The sequence below is a fragment of the Pipistrellus hanaki genome, assembly GCF_964339955.1.
Source record: "Pipistrellus hanaki genome assembly, chromosome: 4".
Taxonomy (NCBI): domain Eukaryota; kingdom Metazoa; phylum Chordata; class Mammalia; order Chiroptera; family Vespertilionidae; genus Pipistrellus; species Pipistrellus hanaki.
The window spans coordinates 765,001-785,127 of record NC_140506.1 but is presented as its reverse complement, the minus strand read 5'-3'; the positions used below and the strand labels follow the sequence as shown (position 1 = coordinate 785,127).

The window sequence follows — 20,127 nt, the reverse complement described above, 5'->3', positions numbered from 1 at the left end:
GAACAGCCCCTAACCGATCCCCACACCCCTCTCCCTGCTCTAATAGCTGCTCCACCCTGAACCAGGCATCACCTTACAAAGCTGCCCATTCTTATCCGGATCCCTCTCCCCAAAACCCCACAGCACCCGTAGGTCCCCATCCTACACTTTCGGGTTCATTTCTTTACTTTGCATCTCAACCAGCTGAGACAAAGCAACCACTTCCACTGCTAGCGCACCCCTCAAGCCCTTAAATACAGTGACACAAGCAAACTGCCCCTCACTGAAACCACCCACAGTGTTACCCTAAGTGAGCGGGTCCATGCAAAAACCGCATCTCCATGGGAGGCACCGACTCACTCGCTTTTGGACTCGTTGGTAACGGCAGCCTCGGCGCACCGGCGCTGGCAGAGCTCTCCAACCAGCTGTGAAGTGGTACCCATAACCTGTCCAACAAGTTCTGATAACATCACAATTTAAGAAACCTTTTCTCCAAGCGGGCCATTGGGTCAGACGGAGACAGTACTTGGAAAGGAGACATTGGAAATTCCTTTCTCTTATCCATGCTGTTTAGAAAAAAAAGTAAAAAACCACCACGGTTGCTTGCTTCTGCCACACGGCATCACCTGCTAGGTGTACCCCCAAACCAAACAGGTGCCTCTCAGTGCAGGGTGATGCTCCAACCAACCGAGTCTCGGGTTCAATTTCGGGTCAGAAACTAGGCTATGGATTCGATCTCTGGCTGGGGCATGAGCCAGAGGCAGCCGATGGATTTCCTGTTTCTCCTTCTCTTCCTGTGCCTCTCCCCCCCCCCACCTGCCCCCTAGCTTCAATAAATACACCCTCAGGTGAGGACTTTACAATGTTTGTTTAATCAAAAGACCTGCCCAGCAGGTGTGGCTCAGCAGCCAAGTGCCAACCTAGGACCACAAGGTCACCGGCTGTGGGCTAGGCCCCCAGGAGGGGCCCTGCAGGAGGCAGCCAATCAATGATGTTCCTCTCTCCCAGATGTCTCTCTCTCTCTATCCCTCTTCCCTCCTCTTTCTCTCTCTAAAAATTAATAAAAACGTGTTTTTTAAAAAGTCAGATCTAACTGCAGTATCTGCTTCCAGAGAGAAATAGGTTACAAGTAATCAAGACATCTCTTTAGCCCACCAAAAATCTGAAAATACACACCAGGGCTCCACTTCAATGCCATTTAAGCTGAAGCCAAAACCTCACCAAGTAATGTTCCAGAAGAGCGGCCAGCACCGGCACCGAATGTCAAGACCAGACTGGGTGAGCCGGACCCAACTGGTTCCCTAGCTTCCCTCTCAGGATGACAGCAGCAGCCCAGGCAGGGCTAGCCACGCCCGCCCCGCCCCCGCCCCACCCCGTGGCACACAGGGACTCTGAGACAGGACACGCAGCAGCGTCAGAGCGCCCGGCCCTCGCCAAGCAGGGACCAAGCCGCACAGGGAGTCAGAACAGACGGGAGGACCGGCCTGCAGAGCGGCGGGCTCAGGGGTGGTGGCGTTCAGGGGCAGCAGAGGCCCGAGTGCCTCCACCCGCCGCCCACGCGCTGAGGCCCCCAGTCTGCACCCGCAGGGCAGCTGGGGTCTGCACGTCTAAGGAGCTCCGTGCAGCACCCTGACTGGCCAAGAGGTCTGCAGGTCTCTGCTCGCCAGATGAGCTGGGTCTCGGGAGCAATCACGAATGGGTCTTCGTCACACCTGCCGCGCTCTCACGCCTCGGCTGCCGTCCGGCCTCCTCAGGCCACACCGCACGGCCCCTCCTCCAGGCTCCGGTGCAGCGAGCAGGAGCCCCTGGAGGCCCGGTCTGCCGTCTTCTCCCCTTCCTGGGAACAAGGCCGAGGTGCCCTGTTGGGGAGAACAGACTTCCTCCCCGCCCTGTAGACGGGGCGCCCTGCTCAGTGCTGGGAAGACCACAGGCGTTCCTCAGGCGTTTACAAGGACCGGTCAGGCATTCGGTGAGTAGGGCTCGGCTCTCCGCCCTCCTGGTCCGCCTCTCCAGCACCAGGCGACCAGCCCTTCCCCTTCCAGCGGAGCTCCATGAGCCCAGGCAAGGCTGGACGGCTCACACTCACCAAGCTGCCCATTACCTCCAGGCTCATCGCTACGGCTCTGTGTGCCATCTCCTGGGCGCCCCGCCCTGCAGAAGCCTGGACCCACTGCCCAGCAGTGACAGCTGAGCGCTCAGCTGGGCTGGGACCCTGAGGGCAGTGGACTGGCGTGGAGAGCAGAGGCCTGCTCCCGGCAGGGTGCCCACACCAGCGGCGGTGCTGTTGAGGTCTGTTCTCCCCACCAGGGCACCTCAGCACCACCTTCCAGGATGCACGCCCTCCTGGTGCTCCCGGCGGGCATTAGGAGTGAGTTAGAAACATTAAAGCACCACCTTCAGACAGCAGGGAGCACACACAGACCCGGGACCCCTCACCAGAGCCGACAGCCTAAAACATCCGGCCTCCTAGTCTGACCACTGCCTTCACAGCCAGGGAATCCCCATCCCTCCTTCCGCCCTCTCCCTCACCACCTTCCCAAACCCAGACGTCACCATCCTCAAACTGTGCCCCAGTTCCTAACCACCCACGTCTACCTGCTGTCACGGGCGTTGCCCACCACCCACCATCTACAGAGCGGACATGGCCAAGGCCCTCCCTGAGGTGCAGCGAGGCTGCCCGGGCCCGGGGGGGCACTGAACAAATGGCAGGTATTACCACCCACATGACATTTAGAAATGAGTTCTAGAAGTCACTGCTGAGAACACCAGACGCTACCAAATTCCGGCCACGCTGGCCTCGTCCTGTGACAATGCCCTTTGCCCCTTGGCCCTCCCTCGGTCTGGACTCCTCCTCCTTCCGCTCCACACGGCCCACTTGCCTTCATCCGTAAACCTCATCACAGCCCCTCCCGGAGGCCCCTCCCCGGAGCCGTCCCCAGGGCCCCGCGGCACCCTCCTGGCTGGCCTTACTCGCCCACCGCACGTGCAAACCCCAGCAGAAGCCGCCTTCTCCAGGGACAGGAGCAGCTCCCAGCACGGCACCACCATGATGGTGCTCACAGAGAACCAAGTGAGAGATGGAGACAAGCCAGCACTTCAGAGCCTAACCCTGCTCATGCCACATCACAGCGCATCGCAGCAAACCCACCGGACTTGGAAAAGGCAGAGGGGCACAGAGAGTGTGCCCAGCGGTGTCCCTCCCCCTGCCCGCCCCTCCGTAGCTCCTGCTTCCTGGCAGAGCGGAATTAAATGCGTAGGATTTACACAAAGACGATGTACAATTAAGGCCATTAAACGACGTCAGGGCCGGTGAGCGTACTTTTCCCGGGGAGGCCATTTCCAAGGCCGGCAGTAAGAACATCACGGTGGGCGGAGCCGCGGCTCCATTCTCTGGGGGAGCGGACATCGGGAATGCCTACTGCACAAAGGGAGAGCTCTCCATTTGTTCAATCACACACCAGCACACTCCCGGGCAGATCAGTTTCCACCACCACGGGTTCCCTCCACCGGAGGTCACACCTGTGGTTTCACACGTGACTGATAAGACTCTACCCCTTGCGAGATGCCGTCAGCTTCAGGACATTCCACGACTGCTCACGGGAGAGGTTTTAAAGTCTGAAAGTGTTTGTGCCCTAAAACAAAATTAATTGGTTATTTCTACTAAATCAACTAGGTTAGGTTGGTAAGATTACAGAGAACTCATTCGCAGACAAACATCCTGCACCCGGTGCAGGCCCTGCGCTCAGCCCTCCCAAGTGGACTCGCTCAGGCCGCACAGCAACCGTGGGAGGCAGGGCCTGGCCTCACTGCAGCGAGGAAACTGAGGCCCAGAGCCCCAGCTGGTGGGGGAGGCGCTGGAATGTGAGCTCACCGTCCATCACTGACTCCGAGGTCTCTAACGTCTTAAAGAAAAGTGTACAGTTATAAAGAATGAGCCATTCCCAACGTTAGCCTGGTTTACACTGAGTAAAAACAACTCCGCACCTCCGGGCTTATACCTGGACAGCAAGAAGGGAGAAGGCAGCAGCAGGAGGAGGAGGAGGAGGAGGAGGGGAAGGAGTGGAAATGAAAGAGGGCCCACAGAGCAAGGAGGGCAGAAGGAAGGAGGAGCCACTGCTCGTGTGTTTTTCTGAAAAGAGAGACAAGATCAGGCCTTTTTTCCCCGACTAGCTTGTCACCAGGGCTGTGTATTTCTATCCTAAATGCCGAATTAAGCACCTAAATTAGGAGGAAGCAAACAATTAACATTCCAAATTCCTCCCCATAAAACGGAAACTACATGGTAACTGGGTTTATTTAAACTCTTGGAGTTTAGTGACTTTCTGCTAATGTCTGCCTTTTTTAGTGGGGTGAGCAGCAGCAATTACACTTAAACTCCTCGCCCGACAGAATCAGGATGACCCCCGGCCGAGTAACACTAGGAAACGTTGGTAAAGCTCAGCCAAATGACCACAAAGACAAAGTGACAAAGACTCACAGAGTGTATATGAGTTCACAAAGAATGCAACCCAAGAGAATCTGAAGGAGGAATTCACATTTCTTAAAGCCACAGAGGGAGCCTTCGGGAACAGCTCCCTCTGCTCCAGCAGGGCGGTCCAGGGAGAGTGCACAGCACAGACCCACCAGGCCACTTGGAGAGGGGACGCCCGGCAGGACTGCCGTCTGGCCCCGATGCCAGGCGAGGCCCTTCTTGCTCCTTCCTGAGATTCCAGCAGCGAAAGCAGTTTGGTCCTCGAAGCCGCACGGCCAGCAGCCAGCACACACACTGTCCTACTTGCTCATTGGCATGGAGGAGCCTCTCAACTTACCTGGGGTTAAGGCCCCGCAGACCCATCATAAGTCAAACAGATCTTAGGTTGAAAATGCATTTACTACACCTGACCTGCCGAACCTCACTGCTTAGCTACGCCGCCCGGAAGCGTGCTCAGACACGGACACTGGCCTGGGCTTGGACAACCATCTTGAATTTCAGCCCCAGGGTAACGGGATGGAAAACACAAGGTCCCAAACCGCTGGCCTGTGGTGCCCTGTGGATGCCTGTTCTTACCCTCGCTACCCGAGGTGCCCTGCCCAGCAGCACAGGAGGGACGCCCGCCTCTCACCAACATTTAGCACTCCAAATATGGCTTTACCTAATGCGTATTGCTGTCACACCATTGTAAAATCGAACTATCCTGACGGGGCTGTCTGTACTTACTTATTTAATTCTTTTTCTCTTCCGTTCCTAACACAATGCACAGTACCTACTAAAGAGTGAACAAATGTGTACTCTAGCCGAAACCGGTTTGGCTCAGTGGATAGAGCGTCGGCCTGTGGACTGAAAGGTCCCAGGTTCAATTCCGGTCAAGGGCATGTACCTTGGTTGCAGGCACATCCCCAGTGGGGGGTGTGCAAGAGGCAGCTGGTCGATGGATGATTCTCTCTCATCGATGTTTCTAACTCTCTGTCCCTCTCTCCTCCTCTCTGTAAGAAATCAATAAAATATATTTTTTTAAAAATATGTACTCGATAACGAGTGAATAAACAAAGGTTAAGAGAAAAGAGGGCCCAAGGTGCTAGGGGCTATTTAGCAAGTGCCTCTTGCTAACTCCTTGGTTCCCCCAGGGAAAGGGGGCCAGGCTGCGGGTCAGGAGCGAGACCGCTCCTCAGGGGTACGACGGGGGCAGAACGAGGCTGCGTTCTGGCCCCGATGAGAGAAGCAGCAGCACAACTCCACAGCCCCTCGTGGTCATTGCCCAGGTCTAGATGCCAGGTGTCATCTGACCACTGACTCTGATTCGGCACATGGTGAGCCCACGCCGGAGCTCACCGAGGAAACCCCGCTCCCTTCCCGGAAGCCCAGGGGCGGCCATGAGCTCCTGCCACACCTGCTGCTAGGGCAGCTGTCATTGGCGCCAAATGCAGCAAGTGTCTTATCAGCAGTGCCCAGGCAAACACAAAACCCAGCACACCCAACGGAGGATTTGAGAGGAGTCAGGGACGCACCATCTTCCATCTTCCAGGTGCAGCAGGACTTGCGGACAGTAAGGGGGTGACACCCCCAGGCTAGCGAGACCAGGCCCACAGGGACCAGAGGGACCAGACCCGGCAAGCCCTGTAACCGTAGCTGGCCGGCAGGGCGGCCACGAATCGCCGTGACCTGCTCACCACACCCAGAGCAGCTCTGGCAACACAACCAGGGCAGGGAGCTGGCTCTCCCAGGCCCTCTCATTCCCCGGAGGTCATTCCCAGAGCACAGGGCAGGTGGCGCAAGGGCTGGAGAGCACAGAACGGTCTTCTCAGTGGCCACCTCCCCGTAAACACGCACACAGCGGAAAGGCCTGCCAGCTCACCAAACCCGCACCTCCTGGGCAGCCCGCAGAGCAGCCCTAAACACAGCACCTCCTGGAGTTCCCACTCCCCTCCTGGCGGGCGTCCAAGAGCATCCAAGAGCATCCAGTGACTTCTGTCACCTCTGCATCCCCGAGAGTAAACAGAGGACCGTTTACCTACAATGAATCATATGAGACCACTCCCTTCCCTCCACTCAAAGGGCACCTCTTCCAACCCCATCATTATACTTATCACGATGGACTGTAACCTCTTATTTCTCCTCCCTCATTAGACCCCGAGTGCCTACTGGGCAGGGGCAGTGTTAGTCATCTCTGTGCCCCTGGCCCCTCCCGGGGACCGGGCAGAGGGAGCCTTCCTCCAGCACACACCGAGCCCATTCCTGGACCCTGGAGCCCTGGGGGTAAAGCCTGGGAAGAGCCTCAGCAAGGAAGCACCTGTGGGTGTTATTCGGCCCCTGGCTTCACACCTGGACAAACACAGCCTCCCGTGCCCTCGAGGATGCCGTGGCCGCTCCTGCAATCCCCAACCTCATCGCCACGAGCCACGACGGCGGGAAAGAGGGCGAGACACCCTCCCCGAGAAGGAGCCGTCCGCAGCCTCTCCGAGCGCTGTCAGGCCGATCCACTGACGCCAGGAAGAACCCGGGTGTGGAATTCGTGTTTCCAGAGATGATGCCTTGACTTGGGGGCAGAAATGCTTGCTTGCACGCACACATGTGCCCACACATCACACACAGAGGACACGTCTAATGTCACCTTCTGTAAAGCGATAAAGCAGCCGTGGTACGCAGCCGCACAGCACTGCCCACAACAGCGGGCACACCGCACCATGTGGGATGGGACACGTTCATGTCCGAGCTGTGACCGTGCTCACACAGCCTGCACGTGGGAAGTGCTCCGTCAGCCCTCACCTGCAGGCCTCCCCACGTGGGAAGAAAGCCCATGCCAGGCTCACGCCCCCTCCGCTCCCAGGGCTTCTGGCTGCCCACCTCCTGCCGCCAGGAGGGGGAACAGGAACAAGCATAAAGGACAGCCTCCCCCAGAAAGGAGTTTGCCATAACACAGACTGTTTTCCCGAACTCTGCGCGGACAGGGTCCCTGCTGCACCGGGTCCCCTCACTGCTGTCTGCCAGCGGGTGTGGTTACCTCTGTCACCTCAGAACCACACTGAACCAGCAGTACTGCATTTCTGGTTAGAAAAGGGGGGTGGGGGTCTCGTCACCACACACTGAACTGCCATCAGTGAGACTCTAGTAACAGACAAAACACGTTTCAGATAGATCTTTTCCTGAATATACCGAAAGCATAAATCCCAGACCAAGCCTCTTCCAAAACCATCGCAGGCATTCAGCCCCAGGCCAGTCTTATCTTTCTGAGCCATCGATGGGTATCCCGTGACTGCCCTTAGCTCACACTGCCCTTAGCATCCCCCTGGGAGCAGACCCCGGGGCCACCCTCTCTCAGACCGGCCTGCACACGGGCCCTCCCATATGCACACGTGTAAAAAGCAAACAGAACGGACACCCACCGTATGGCCTGCGTGTAACAGCATGAGCCTGAGCACCTCCGAGCGTGAAGTTTCACCTGCCAACAGCACAGATCTCTCTCCCTCTCTCTCTCTCTCTCTCACAGACACACACACACACACACACACACACACACGTCTGTCTGTCTTGTGAGGTCGGGACAGGGGGAGGTGGTGTGACACCTGGCAATGGCAGGGTACCACCCCGTACTTCAGAATTATCCGGATTGGTCCTGCCTGAAACTTCCTCTTCCTCCGTGAAAGTATAGGTGAAGGGTAACGACATCGAGTGAAAATCAAAATCCATCTTAAAATTTAACATCTCTGCCAAAGGTAAGCTTTTTGTTGGAAGTAAGTAAATGTTAACATACTTTACTGTAATGATAAACGTCCTGACACTTGTCTCTCGATAAAAGTGGTGCCCATTCCTAACCTTGCTTCCCAGAGCTCCCTGCAAGACAGCGCAGGGTCCTGGTTCACATCCGAAACCGAAAGGGTTTCCCTCCCGACCCGCCAGGGAACAGTGTAGTCTCCGGCAGGCCTGCCAGCCCGGCCCGGCCTCACCGGGAGTGCCCTGCCGGCTGCCCTGCACCGGGTGCTCTGAGGCCACGGACCTGCCACCAGGTGCACCCTCTGAGGTCACGGACCTACCACCTGGGTGCTCCCTCTGAGGTCACGGACCTACCACCTGGGTGCTCCCTGAGGTCACGGACCTGCCACCAGGTGCTCCCTCTGAGGTCACGGACCTACCACCTGGGTGCTCCCTCTGAGGTCACGGACCTGCCACCTGGTGCTCCCTCTGAGGTCACGGACCTGCCACCAGGTGCTCCCTCTGAGGTCACGGACCTACCACCTGGGTGCTCCCTCTGAGGTCACGGACCTGCCCCCGGGGTGCTCTGAGGTCACGGACCTGCCGTCGGGGTGCTCTGAGGTCACGGACCTGTCACCCAGAAGCCTCCTGGCCGGCCTGGCCTGCCGCCTGGCCTGCGGGGGCTGCGCGCACCTCCCGGTCCCCGGGTCTCCATGCACACGGGCTCCGGCACCCGGGCCGCACACACACGCCGGGAAGGGGAAGGGCCCCTGCACCCCGCTCCGCAGGCGGGAGCACGGGCAGCGCGGGCGGAGCGCAGGCAGGTGAGGCGGCAGCGGGGTGTGGGCGCCCAAGCAAAGCAAGCTCCGCGGACCCGGGAAGCTGGCCCCCGCCCCCGCGACGGCGTCCCCGCCGCGGCTCCTCCTCAGGGGGCGGCGGCGGCGGCGGCGAAGCGGGTCCCGCGGGCGGGCGCGGACCTACCGAGCAGCACACACAGCATGTCCAGCGCCACGAACGGCAGCCGCGTCTTGTCGAACATGGTGGCGGCCGGGCGGGCGGCAATGGCGCCGGACCCTCCCCTCAGCGGCGCTCCTCCGACCTGCGCTGCCGGGCCTGAGAGCGGCCAGCCCGCCGGAGCCCGCACCCTCAACAGGCGGGGCCCGCGCCGGGCTTTAAGGACGGGCGCGGGGAGGCGGGGAGGCCGCGGGAGGGGCGCGGGGCGGCGGCGGCCTCGCCGGCGCAGCGAGCGCGGGGGCGGGGCTGCGGCCGCCGCTCGGGCGCTCCGGCCAATCAGCGCCGAGGCCACGCCCCCTGCGGAGCCCGCCCCCAGCAGGCCGCGCGGCGCGGGCGCGGCGGGGGCGTCTCCCACGCGGTGCGTTGCGGGCGGCGGCGGGCCAGGGCCGCCCGGACCCGGGGCCGCCGCCCGGCTTCCCCCCACCCGGCGCAGGGCCGGGGCCTGCGTCTGCCCTCCCTCCCGTGAGGCCCCCCGGGGCCTGCGCGTCAGGCCGGCGCCGCCCCTCCTCCCGTGGGGGCCCTCGGCCGCCCGGGGCTGCCGGCCCCGCTGCTCCCGCGGTAGTTTTCCACCCGCCCGGCGCTGTCCTGGCCGGTCCCGGAGCCCACACGGCCTCCGCGGCCTGGGGTCAGCGTCCCGCCCGAACCAGTGTCCGCGGCTTCTCTCCCGGCGCCGGAGGAACCCGGGGAGATGGCGCCTCAGTTTCCTGATCTGGGAAAGGGGCTGTTGCTCATCCCTGCGCTGCGGGAAGAGTGATTGAGTGATAGAAGGTTATGACCGCGGCCGGCGTGGCTCCGGCTGAGGCTGACCTCTGACCCCGGAGGTCACAGGTCCATTCCAGTCCGGGCTCAGGTCCGGGCACAGGCCCGGGCTGGGCTCGACGCCAGGGCCGGTGGGAGGAGGCAGCCGAGCAATAATTCTCTCTCATCACCGATGTTTCTCCCTCCCCCTCTGTGAAATCAATTTTTTTTTTAAACTAAGCCCTCTATGGATGTTCATGATCAGTCTTTCCTTCTTACTCATACCTCCTCATACAAATACGTAAGATGCCGATGGAAAACTGGACTCCCTGCTTCTAAAACGCTTCTTGGGAAACGCCCCTAAAATAAAATCAACGGAGAGATAGCAGTGCCGCCCTTGGGAGTCTGAGTACCGCCTGATCCCCCGCAGCCAAACACGTATTGGAAGAAGCAGGCTTTTCTGGGAAAGGAATGTGATTTTGGGGTTGCACCTTTGTTTTTTATCTTTTAAAAGCTTCGGGCAGTTTATCCCTGAGATAGCTGTGCCTCCTTCCTTCTGTGGCTTCTCTGACTTCCGGGTTAAAAGGCCCGCAGATGGCAAGGCCACAGAAATGGAACTATTATGAGGTGTTCCTTCCAAGCACCTTGATGGGAAGTGTGGGCCAGGCACAGTCTAGGGACGGCGTTAAACAGCTTTTGAAATAAGTAAACATTTACTTTGGAAATACTTTTTCAGAAGTGAGCATTCAAAGAATCTTACGCATATGTTTGTTGTTTGCTCACTCATTTACTCGGCATCTATGGAGCCCCCAGTACAGGAGACGCCCTGCACAGGCGGGGGCAGACTTAGCCGAGGGAGACAGGACCTCTGCGGTCTGCAGGGGGAGGAAGCCTGGTGTGGGGTGAAGCGGGTAGCGTGCTGGCAGTGCCTGGGTACACAGTAAGCACACGGAGAGGAGTGGGATTTGCAGGGAGCTCTGGAAAGGTCCCAGAGTGACACGTGCCTGGTAATTCCCTTCTCTCTCCCACGCCAGCAGGCATTTTCTTAGGGGAGAAGGCGGTAAAGAAATTGATAGCTCTGACCGGTTTGGCTCAGTGGATAGAGCGTCGGTCTTCGGACTGAAGGGTCCTGGGTTCGGTTCCAGCCAGGGGCATGTGCCTTGGTTGCGGGCACGTCCCCATTGGGGGGCGTGCAGGAGGCAGCTGATGGATGTTTCTCTCTCCCATGGACGATGTTTCTGGTTCTCTGTCCCTCTTCCTTCCTCTCTGTGGAGAGTCAATAAAATATATTAAAAGAAATAGTTGATATATTAACAGATTTTTTTTTCTTTGCCCTTTGGAAGAGTTACAGAGAACAGCTTTAAAAATAGATCACCAAAACAAAGTCCATTAAAATGTGTTAAGTCATGCTGGCCTGGGCTTAAAAGGGGACCTGTGACTTGTGCCCGTGACAGCAATGCAGGTCCCGCTGAGGAGAAGGGCTGGGCAGCGTGGTTTTGTTTTGATTCTGGCTTTCTGTTCTGCTTCATCACCAAGCGTTCTGAAAGGAGACGGGCTTTTCCGGCCTCCATTTTCACTTTCTCTTCAGACTGGGTCCTCCCTCTGCTCCCCTCCTCTGCGTGCCGTCGCCGTCCTCTCGCTGGGCCTCCTCCCGCTCGTCCCCACAGCTGCTGCTTGTTCCATCCATGTCTGCAGAGCCATGACGGCCTGCCCCTCGGTGCTGGGCTTGCATGTGCTCACGTCCCTTCTCCCCACCTGCACGGAAGCAGCCGAGTCTCTCTCCTTCTTCGCAGGGAGCATCGTGAACTCAAACAGCAGACAGTGCCTCCTTCCCTAGTGTGTTTGCCACACCCCACCGCCCACAATTCACGCACATTATAGCCCTCTTAACACACATTGCCACGCGGTTTGTGTCTCACCTTATTAAAGTTTCATGTGATGCCTGACACACAAATATAGAGAATGCAGACATATATATATAAGGAGGTCCTGGAGACAGTAATATCACAAGCAGCTGCGAGCCCACTGCTGGCTTTAATACATGCTCCACCTCAGCGTCATCGACTCTGTGCGCTCCGGCCCTTCACGCCCCGCTGCGGGCCAGGTGGCCGCTCCTCTGAATTTCCTGTTTATCTCCTGGCTCCGTCATTTCTGCATGTGTGTGTACCTCTGAAAGTATGTATTGTTTTTTAGCTTTTAAAAACATTGCGCCGTATATGCAATCATCGGCCCTTGATTTTTTTTCACTCAGAATTACCTTTTCCCCCGCTATATATATTTTTACTGATTCCAGAGAGGAAGGGAGAGGGAGAGAGAGAGAAACATCCATGATGGGAAAGAACCATGGATCGGCTGCCTCCTGTACGTCCCACACTGGGGATCGAGCCCGCAACCCAGGCATGTGCCCTGACCAGGAATCGAATTGTGACCTCCTGGTTCATAGTTCAAGGCTCAACCACTGAGCCACACCCGCCGGGCAGAATGCCCCTTCTTGCATTCCTGTTGCTGCAGCAGTTGTAGTCTGCCATATGGACACACTGCCTTCATCCTCTGACAGCGAGCACCGGGTTATTTCTGCTTTTGAGGTTGCAGAGGTGCTGCTGTGTGCCTGCCCCCGCGGGGAGCGGGGAGCTGCGGGTACGCCCTCCTCTGGCCCCCCAGATGACCCCAGATCGTCTCCCTAGGGGTCACACTGTTTTACCCTCCCCTCGCCAGGGTGGGTAAGACTCTGCATTTTCACCAGCACATCTCATTTTTTGAAGTTTTTTGGTCGATACTAATTTGGTGGGCATACTGTACATCTCAGTACTGCCACCATTTGCACTTCCCGGATCACTCACGTGGTTGGACATCTTTTCCTGAGGGTATTCGCTGTCATTTGCCTACTCCCATCTTCTGCCCGTTTTCCTATTGGGTTATCTTACTTTTCCCAAGGGGTGCCAGTTCTTGGTGCATCTGCGACACGGGTTCTTGGTGCGATCACGTGTCCCCTCCCAGGACTGCCCGGCTGCGGCCCCGCCTCCCTCCGGCGGCTCTGCGGCAGCATTTTCTAAAGTGATGGAAGCAGCTGAAACCGGTGTGGCTCAGCGGATAGAGCGTCGGCCTGCGGACTGAAGGGTCCCAGGTTCGATTCCGGTCAAGGGCATGTACCTTGGTTACAGGCATATCCCCAGTGGGGGGTGTGCAGGAGGCAGCTGGTTGATGATTCTCTCTCATCGGTGTTTCTGACTCTCTATCCCTCTCCCCTCCTCTCTGTAAAAAAAAAAAAATCAATAAAATATGTTTAAAAAATAAAAATTAAAAAATAAACGTGATGGAAGCAGAAGTCTCCCGACAGGATTCTGGGCTGGACTCGCTCCCCTGACCGAGGGGAAGCTGAGTCTTGTCTTCCCGTTGCCCGTCCTTGGCGGGGACACAGTGGTTTGTGAGCAGGGAGGGGCGGGGGCGGGGGGAGGTCGAGGACAGGGTCCCTGGTCCTCCTAGTGTTGAGGGTAGCAGCTCCGGCCCCTCGGGGATTCAGGTGAGAGCCTCAGAGCCAGCGCTGGTTCAGGCTCCCGCACTGTGGATCCTGTTACCGAGAAACCACACGCCATTTATTCTGAGACAGCCCTGTGCTGGCGCTAACACGGCGGAATGTCTGGTCCCTGCGGCCACAGAGCCCACGGAGAACAGGCTGGGTCGATGGAAAGAGAAAATGCCGGGAATGAGCTCAGAAGATGCAGAGCCGTCTGAGCACAGAGGCCACGCAGAGGGCAGAGCCGAAGCCCTGAGGAGGCAAAGCCTGGAAACAAGGACTCACATTGAGGGCTCGTGGAAGGTTCTAGAAGGAAAGTTTGTTGCTAAAAAGTGTGTCCGGAGGAAAGAAAAATGGCTAAAAATACAGAGTGACTCACTGAAGACAGTCTTCTACTTTTTTTTTTTTTTATCAATTCTTTTTTAAATTATACAGATGTACTAATACAGATGTCCCCCAGTCCCTCCCCCAGCCCACCCCTCCCTCTGGCCGCCCCCACGCTGCAGTCTGTGCCATGGCTGTGCGTATATGGCTTTGGCTCATCCCTTCACTTTTTTTTTTTTTTTTAATATATTTTATTGATTTCTTTACAGAGAGGAAGGGAGAGGGACAGAGAGCTAGGAACATAGATGAGAGAGAAACATCGATCAGCTGCCTCCTCCACACCTTCCACCTGGGATGTGTCTGCAACCAAGGTACATGCCCTTGACCGGAATCGAACCCGGGACCTTTCAGTCCATAGGCTGACGCTCTATCCACTGAGCCAAACCGGTTTCGGCGTTTCCCTTCACCTTCCTGCATCCAGTCCCTCCCCGGCCCCTCGACCCCGTGGGTCTGTTCCCTGTGTCCACGCTCCGGCTCCACTGGGCTCGCCACTCATCCTGCTCATCAGACGCCGCGTGTCAGTGGCCACGTGGAGCCGGCCCTTCTCGGAGGACGTGTGGGATCTGACGGGAGAGGAAGCCACAGCTTCTCGGCGGCGGGAAACCAAAGGCTCGGGGGCCTCGGTCTGCAGCCGGCGCTGCTCAGCGTCCGGGCCTGTCCTTGCTGCCTGCTGCTCCGCCTGTCTTCCTGGAGCCGTGGGGATGGTTCCCAGCCTCTCCTCGCTTTGCTGGGGCCTGGAGGGAAGGTCTCTGTGATCTCTGGATCCCGTCCACAAGTGAAAACCCTAAGACCTCTGCGCTCAGGGCTGGGGCCTCACGGGGGGCCACCTGCTCCAAGACACTCCCCAAGATTCTCCTCTGGGTGAGACACTCCCCAAGGTTCTCCTCTGGGTGAGACACTCCCCACACTCTCCTTCAGGGTGAGACACTCCCCACGGCTCTCCTTCAGGGTGAGATACTCCCCAAGGTTCTCCTCAGGGTGAGATACTCCCCAAGGTTCTCCTCAGGGTGAGACACTCCCCACGGCTCTCCTTCAGGGTGAGACACTCCCCACGGCTCTCCTTCAGGGTGAGACACTCCCCATGGCTCTCCTTCAGGGTGAGATACTCCCCCAAAATTCTCCTCAGGGTGAGACACTCCCCAAGGTTCTCCTCAGGGTGAGACACTCCCCAAGGTTCTCCTCAGGGTGAGACACTCCCCACGGCTCTCCTTCAGGGTGAGACACACCCCAAGGTTCTCCTCAGGGTGAGACACTCCCCACGGCTCTCCTTCAGGGTGAGAAACTCCCCAAGATTCTCCTCAGGGTGAGACACTCCCACGGCTCTCCCAGGGAGGACTCGGGGCCTGAGCTCCCGTTGTGTCCTGGGAGGACGGCATTTTCTTCACAGGCTTCCTGTGAGGACGAATACACAGTGTGGGAGTAACCGCCCAGCAAGCGTGCGCCCTCACACCTACCTTCCCAGAGACCTCTGCGGATCCACATCCCCTTCCCTGCCGCCCACTCGCCGACACCCCTGCTTCCCTTTCCCCGCGGCTGGTGCTGGCCTGGTTCCCGGTAAGTCCACACCTGGGCCCGGGGCACCACTTCCTCTCCCGGGAGGCTGCCCACGCCCGTCCGCCGTCTCTGCAGACACGTCCCCGAAGACACAGACGGCAGCTGCCGGTGGGTACCCAGACTCCAGGCCTCAGTACATTCCCTTTAGAAACACAGTGGGTGAGATCGCCATCAGCTCCCGTCTTCACCCGGAACACGGCTTCTCCCTCCGTTTTAGAATCAACACGGTTCCCTGATTCTGATCCAGCTCTGTCCTCCGCGCCCTGTGCCCGTCTCTCCCGGCCTCTCCCTGCCCTGCCTCTGTGCCCGCTCCTGAGAGCAGAGGGAGGCCCCGCCCGCACTCTCTCTCAGTCCCAGGCCCATCCCCAGCAGTGGCCGCACCTGCCGCTGGAAAAGGCCCGGGTGAACCAGCAGGTGAGAGCGGCGTGAACAGGAGGCGGAGAGGAGAGGCTGTGCCAGCCCGGGGTTCCCTCGCCCAGGTGCGGCTGGCCCGGGTGCGGGCTGCCCTGGCCCAGGTGCGGCTGGCCCGGGTGCGGGCTGCCCTGGCCCAGGTGCGGCTGGCCCGGGTGTGGGCGGGGGCAGGCTGCTCTCCTGCCTGTTCTCACGGTTGCAGGCCCCGCTCGGGAAGGCTTCCTGTGTCCTCCACCGCAGGGGCCACTGTACAGAGGGGGTCCCCCTTCTCAGCCACTGGCTCAGGGACACCCCGCCTGGGACTGAGAATTCGGGTCCTCCGCCTCCTCCCGCACACGGCACCTCCCTCTCGGTTCTGCACTTTATGAATTTCGTGCAGCTCCCGTGGGCCTTCGAAAGGGGCCTTGTGACCTCTCCCGGCCTGACACCGAGGCTCCGACATTGGGGTCACCCCAGGCGCTGGTTAAACCGGCAGTGCCGGCTCCTCCCCGAGGCGGTGAGGTCCGAGGAGGGCCTGGGTGCGGCCAGGCCTGTCTCGTGACCAGGAGATGGGTGCCCATCAGGATTTGGAAACCTCAGGTCCAGTGAGCCCCCATGTTACCCTCCAGGAAAAATGTAATAAAGCAGAGCCGCTCTCTGCCGCGTGATTGCCACACATGGTGACGGCAGCCACACACCTGGCCCGGGAGGCAGGCCGGTGCCCTCGAGCGGATCACGCAATCCTGGCGGGGCGTTTTCCCGGTGAGGATGAGAGAAGTATCCACCTCTAGGGCGTGTTGTGAGGAGTGAACTGGAGCAGCAGGTGCTCCCAAGGCCCGTTCTCAGCCTTCCTGATGCCGCGACCCTTCACTACAGCTCCTCAGGTGGTGGTGTCCTCCAGCCGTAAAACCATTTTTGCTGCTACTTCCTAACTGTAATGTTGCCACTGCTAATGGATTGTAATGTCAGTATCTGTGTTTTCCGATGGTCTTAGGCGACCCACAGGGTGAGAGCCGCTAGCAGGGTCGCCTAAGACCATGGGAAAACACAGGTATTTACATTACGACTCATAACAGTGGCAACATTACAGTTATGAGGTAGCAATGAAGATAATGTGATGGTTGGGGTCACCACCACATGAGGAGCTGTATTGAAGGGCCGCGGCATGAGGAAGGAGGACCACGGTCCTAAATGCTGGCTGTCCCTCCCACGGCCGGTCCCTTCCTCCTCAGCACCGGGCTGGCCGGTGTCCCGTGCACCGTGGCCTGAGGACGGTGCGGGGCCTTCTGAACTCTCGCCGTTGGGGCTATCCTTCGTGCTCCCGCCGCCTGCTGTGAGTGAGCCTACGGGTAATTCTCCCCGATTCTCTGAGTAGAAGCTGCTGCTCCAACGTGCCTGGGCCGCCGGGGAGTCTGCCGGCCCCAGGCCTGTCAGAGGGCTGACTCAGCCTCCCCCGGGGCCGAGTCCAGATGTGTGTGTCAGCGGCACCCCTGTGAGTCCTCAGCACAGTGCTGCTGGAGAAGCCGCGCCAGAGATTTCCCAGATTTCCCCGCTAAGGACAATCACGCAGTGTGCTTGTTAACCATGCCCAGGACCTGGGGTCTTCCTTAGAAGTTCTGATTCGTTATCTCTGTCTTTAAATATATATATATTCAGTGCCTGGTCGGCATCGCTCAGTGGTTGAGCACTGACCTATGAACGAGGAGGTCTTGGTTGGATGGATTCCCAGTCAGGGCACAGGCCCGGGGTGCAGACTTATTCTCCGATTGGATCAGGTACAGGAGGCAGCTGATGGATGTTCATCTCTCTCTCTCAGAATCAATTTTTAAAAATTGAGAAAAAAGCCAAAACCGGTTTGGCTCAGTGGTAGAGCGTTGGTCTGCGGATTGATAGGTCCAGGGTTCGATTCCGGTCAGGGGCATGTATCTTGGTTGCAGGCACATCCCCGGTAAGGATGTGCAAGGGGCAACTGGTCAATGTTTCTCTCTCATCGACGTTTCTAGCTCTCTCTCTCCCTTCCTCTCTGTAAAAAATCAATAAAATATATATTTTTTAAAAATTAAAAAAATAAATAAAAATTGAGAAAAAACCTCCAAAGAATGTGGGTAGAGATTGGTCTCCACGGCCTGCACACGCACAGCCATCCCTCTGCAGCTTGTTAACCAAAACCGCCCCCTCCGGTGGCTGTGGCACCGCTTGCTGCTGGGGCCTGGGAGGCACGGTGCTGTGGGCTCCGATCGGGGAGGCACAGCCAGTTCCCTGGGCAGGAATGGGGCTGAGGTCACTGGCCAGCAAGGTTCCTGGTTTGTGAACTCACCTATGTGGGCCGGGAGCAGCGCTCGGTGAGCCTCGTGGGCCTCTGTGCCGCACACACACCTCTGCTGGAGCCCGTGGCGGCCGCCGGCCCAGCCCGCACCCTCGCTCTTGCACAGCTGCTGGGACTCAGCTCATCGCTGCATTCCCAGCCACCAGCGCTCGGGACCCTCATCCCTGCCGACAATGAGGGGCAGGCGGCCACAGGAGTGCTTCCCTCACCGTCAGGAGAAGGCGGACGTGGTCTCCTGTGACGTGGGAAAGGCTGCGTTTCCAGCAGCAGGAAAGTTACTGCGGCACTGAGTGCTCAGCCCAGTGCGTCCCAGCACAGCCCTGTCATCCCACTGGTGTCCCTGCCCTGCGGCTGCGGCCACGTGCTCCCCGCGGAGAAGCTGGGGGGAGCCCTTTCTTTAATACACAGAACATCAGTGTGTGAATATTAAATGTACCAGCCTCCACTGACAAGTTAACCCTCAGGCTCAGGACGTTTTCTTTTCTCCTGAGTCTTCACTGTTCTCCCCATGATGTTAGACTCTCACGTTCTCCCGAGCAGTAACACTGACTACACACCGGGGTGGAGCCGGGGGTGGGGGAGTGGGAAGGGGTCGGGCTCAGCAGCTAAGCGTGCAGGAGGCAGCCGATCCATGATTCTCTCTCATCACTGATGTTTCTCTTTCCCTCTTCCTTCCTCTCTGCAATCAAGTTAAAAAACAGACACAACTGTGGTGGAAATTTAATGTGACAAGCATCTGGTATTGCTCATCTTATTAGCACGTGCTATTGCAAAAGTAAGATACTGATGGATGTTCATTGCCAGGTAGATAACAATCAATTCTTAGTTCATAGGCCTGGTTTTCTACTATATATATACATATATATATATATATATAATTGATTTTTAAAAATTTTTTTAAATTTATTATTTTTTTTTTTACAGAGAGGAAGGAAGAGGGATAGAGACTTAGAAACATCAATGAGAGAGAAACATCCATCAGCTGCCTCCTGCACACCTCCTACTGGGGATGTGCCAGCAACCAACGTCCATGCCCCTTGACCGGAATCGTACCCGGGACCCTTCAGACCACAGGCCAACTCTCTATCCACTGAGCCAAACTGGTTTTGGCTGCTGCTGCTTCTTTTAAAACGTTATTGTTGAAAGTATTACCTGGGTCCTCCTTTTCCCATGATCCTCTTCCAGCCCACTCCCGTCCGCACCTAGACCCTCGCCACCCCCCCCCCCGGTCAGTGTCCCTGGGTGGTGCACGTGTGTATACCAGTTCACTGGCTGATCTCTTCCCACCGACAATCCCCTGCCTTCCCTCTGAGGCTCAACAGTCTGTTCCTGCTTCCATGACTCTGGGTCTGTTTTCCACCATCAGTTGACTTGGTTCATTAGATTCCACCTATGAGTGAGATCATATGGTGTGGGAGAGCAGCCACAGCGTTTGGACAGGTTCAAGCCTCAGACTAACGAGCTATGGCTGTGAGCTGGACCTATGGTCCGAGCCTGTGGTCCCACGTGGCTGAGTGATGTCGGCTGTGGGAGGTGCAGCAAGGAAACAAAGCTTGATCAGGTGCCTGTAATTGAGTAGATTCGAAACCCGAGAGAACCTTGTAAATGTTTTAGCCACGCCCTTACTTTGCCTCGTGGGATCTGGCTATAAAATAAAGACTCGCCAAAACCGGTTTGGCTCAGTGGATAGAGCGTCGGTCTGCGGGCTGAAGGGTCCCAGATTCGATTCCAGTCAAGGGGGTGTACATAGGTTGTGGGCACATCCCTAGTAGGGGGTGTGCAGGAGGCAGCTGGTCGATGTTTCTAGCTCTCTATCCTTCTCTCCCTTCCTCTCTGTAAAAAAATCAATAAAATATATTTTAAAAAATAAAAAAGACTCAGCCTGCAGGCCATGGCACTGTCTCTCTAACCTAGCCCCCGCTTTATTCTCTTGTCTGTCTACTATAAGCCTTCCCCATGGCCATGTTGGCGAGGCACAATGTGATCCTTGTCTTTCTCTGACTATGCCAGGCATGTTTCTGCAGCGGACTAGTGATGCCCAGAATGTGAACCCCAGACACC

General features: G+C 57.7%; 1 protein-coding gene across 2 annotated transcripts in view; it reads right to left on the bottom strand.

Moving 5' to 3' along the window:
- Positions 1-9,387, bottom strand: part of PLPP1 (phospholipid phosphatase 1) — a 33,416-nt gene extending 24,029 nt beyond the window's left edge. The window contains exon 1 of one of the 2 annotated variants that reach the window (XM_084881020.1): positions 9,128-9,387. In XM_084881020.1, the coding sequence (XP_084737146.1) occupies positions 9,128-9,185 (58 nt within the window). In that variant the 5' untranslated portion in view covers positions 9,186-9,387. The remainder of the gene's footprint in view (positions 1-9,127) is intronic. The other variant, XM_084881019.1, reaches the window with a different exon arrangement.
- Positions 9,388-20,127: the final 10,740 nt, after the last annotated feature.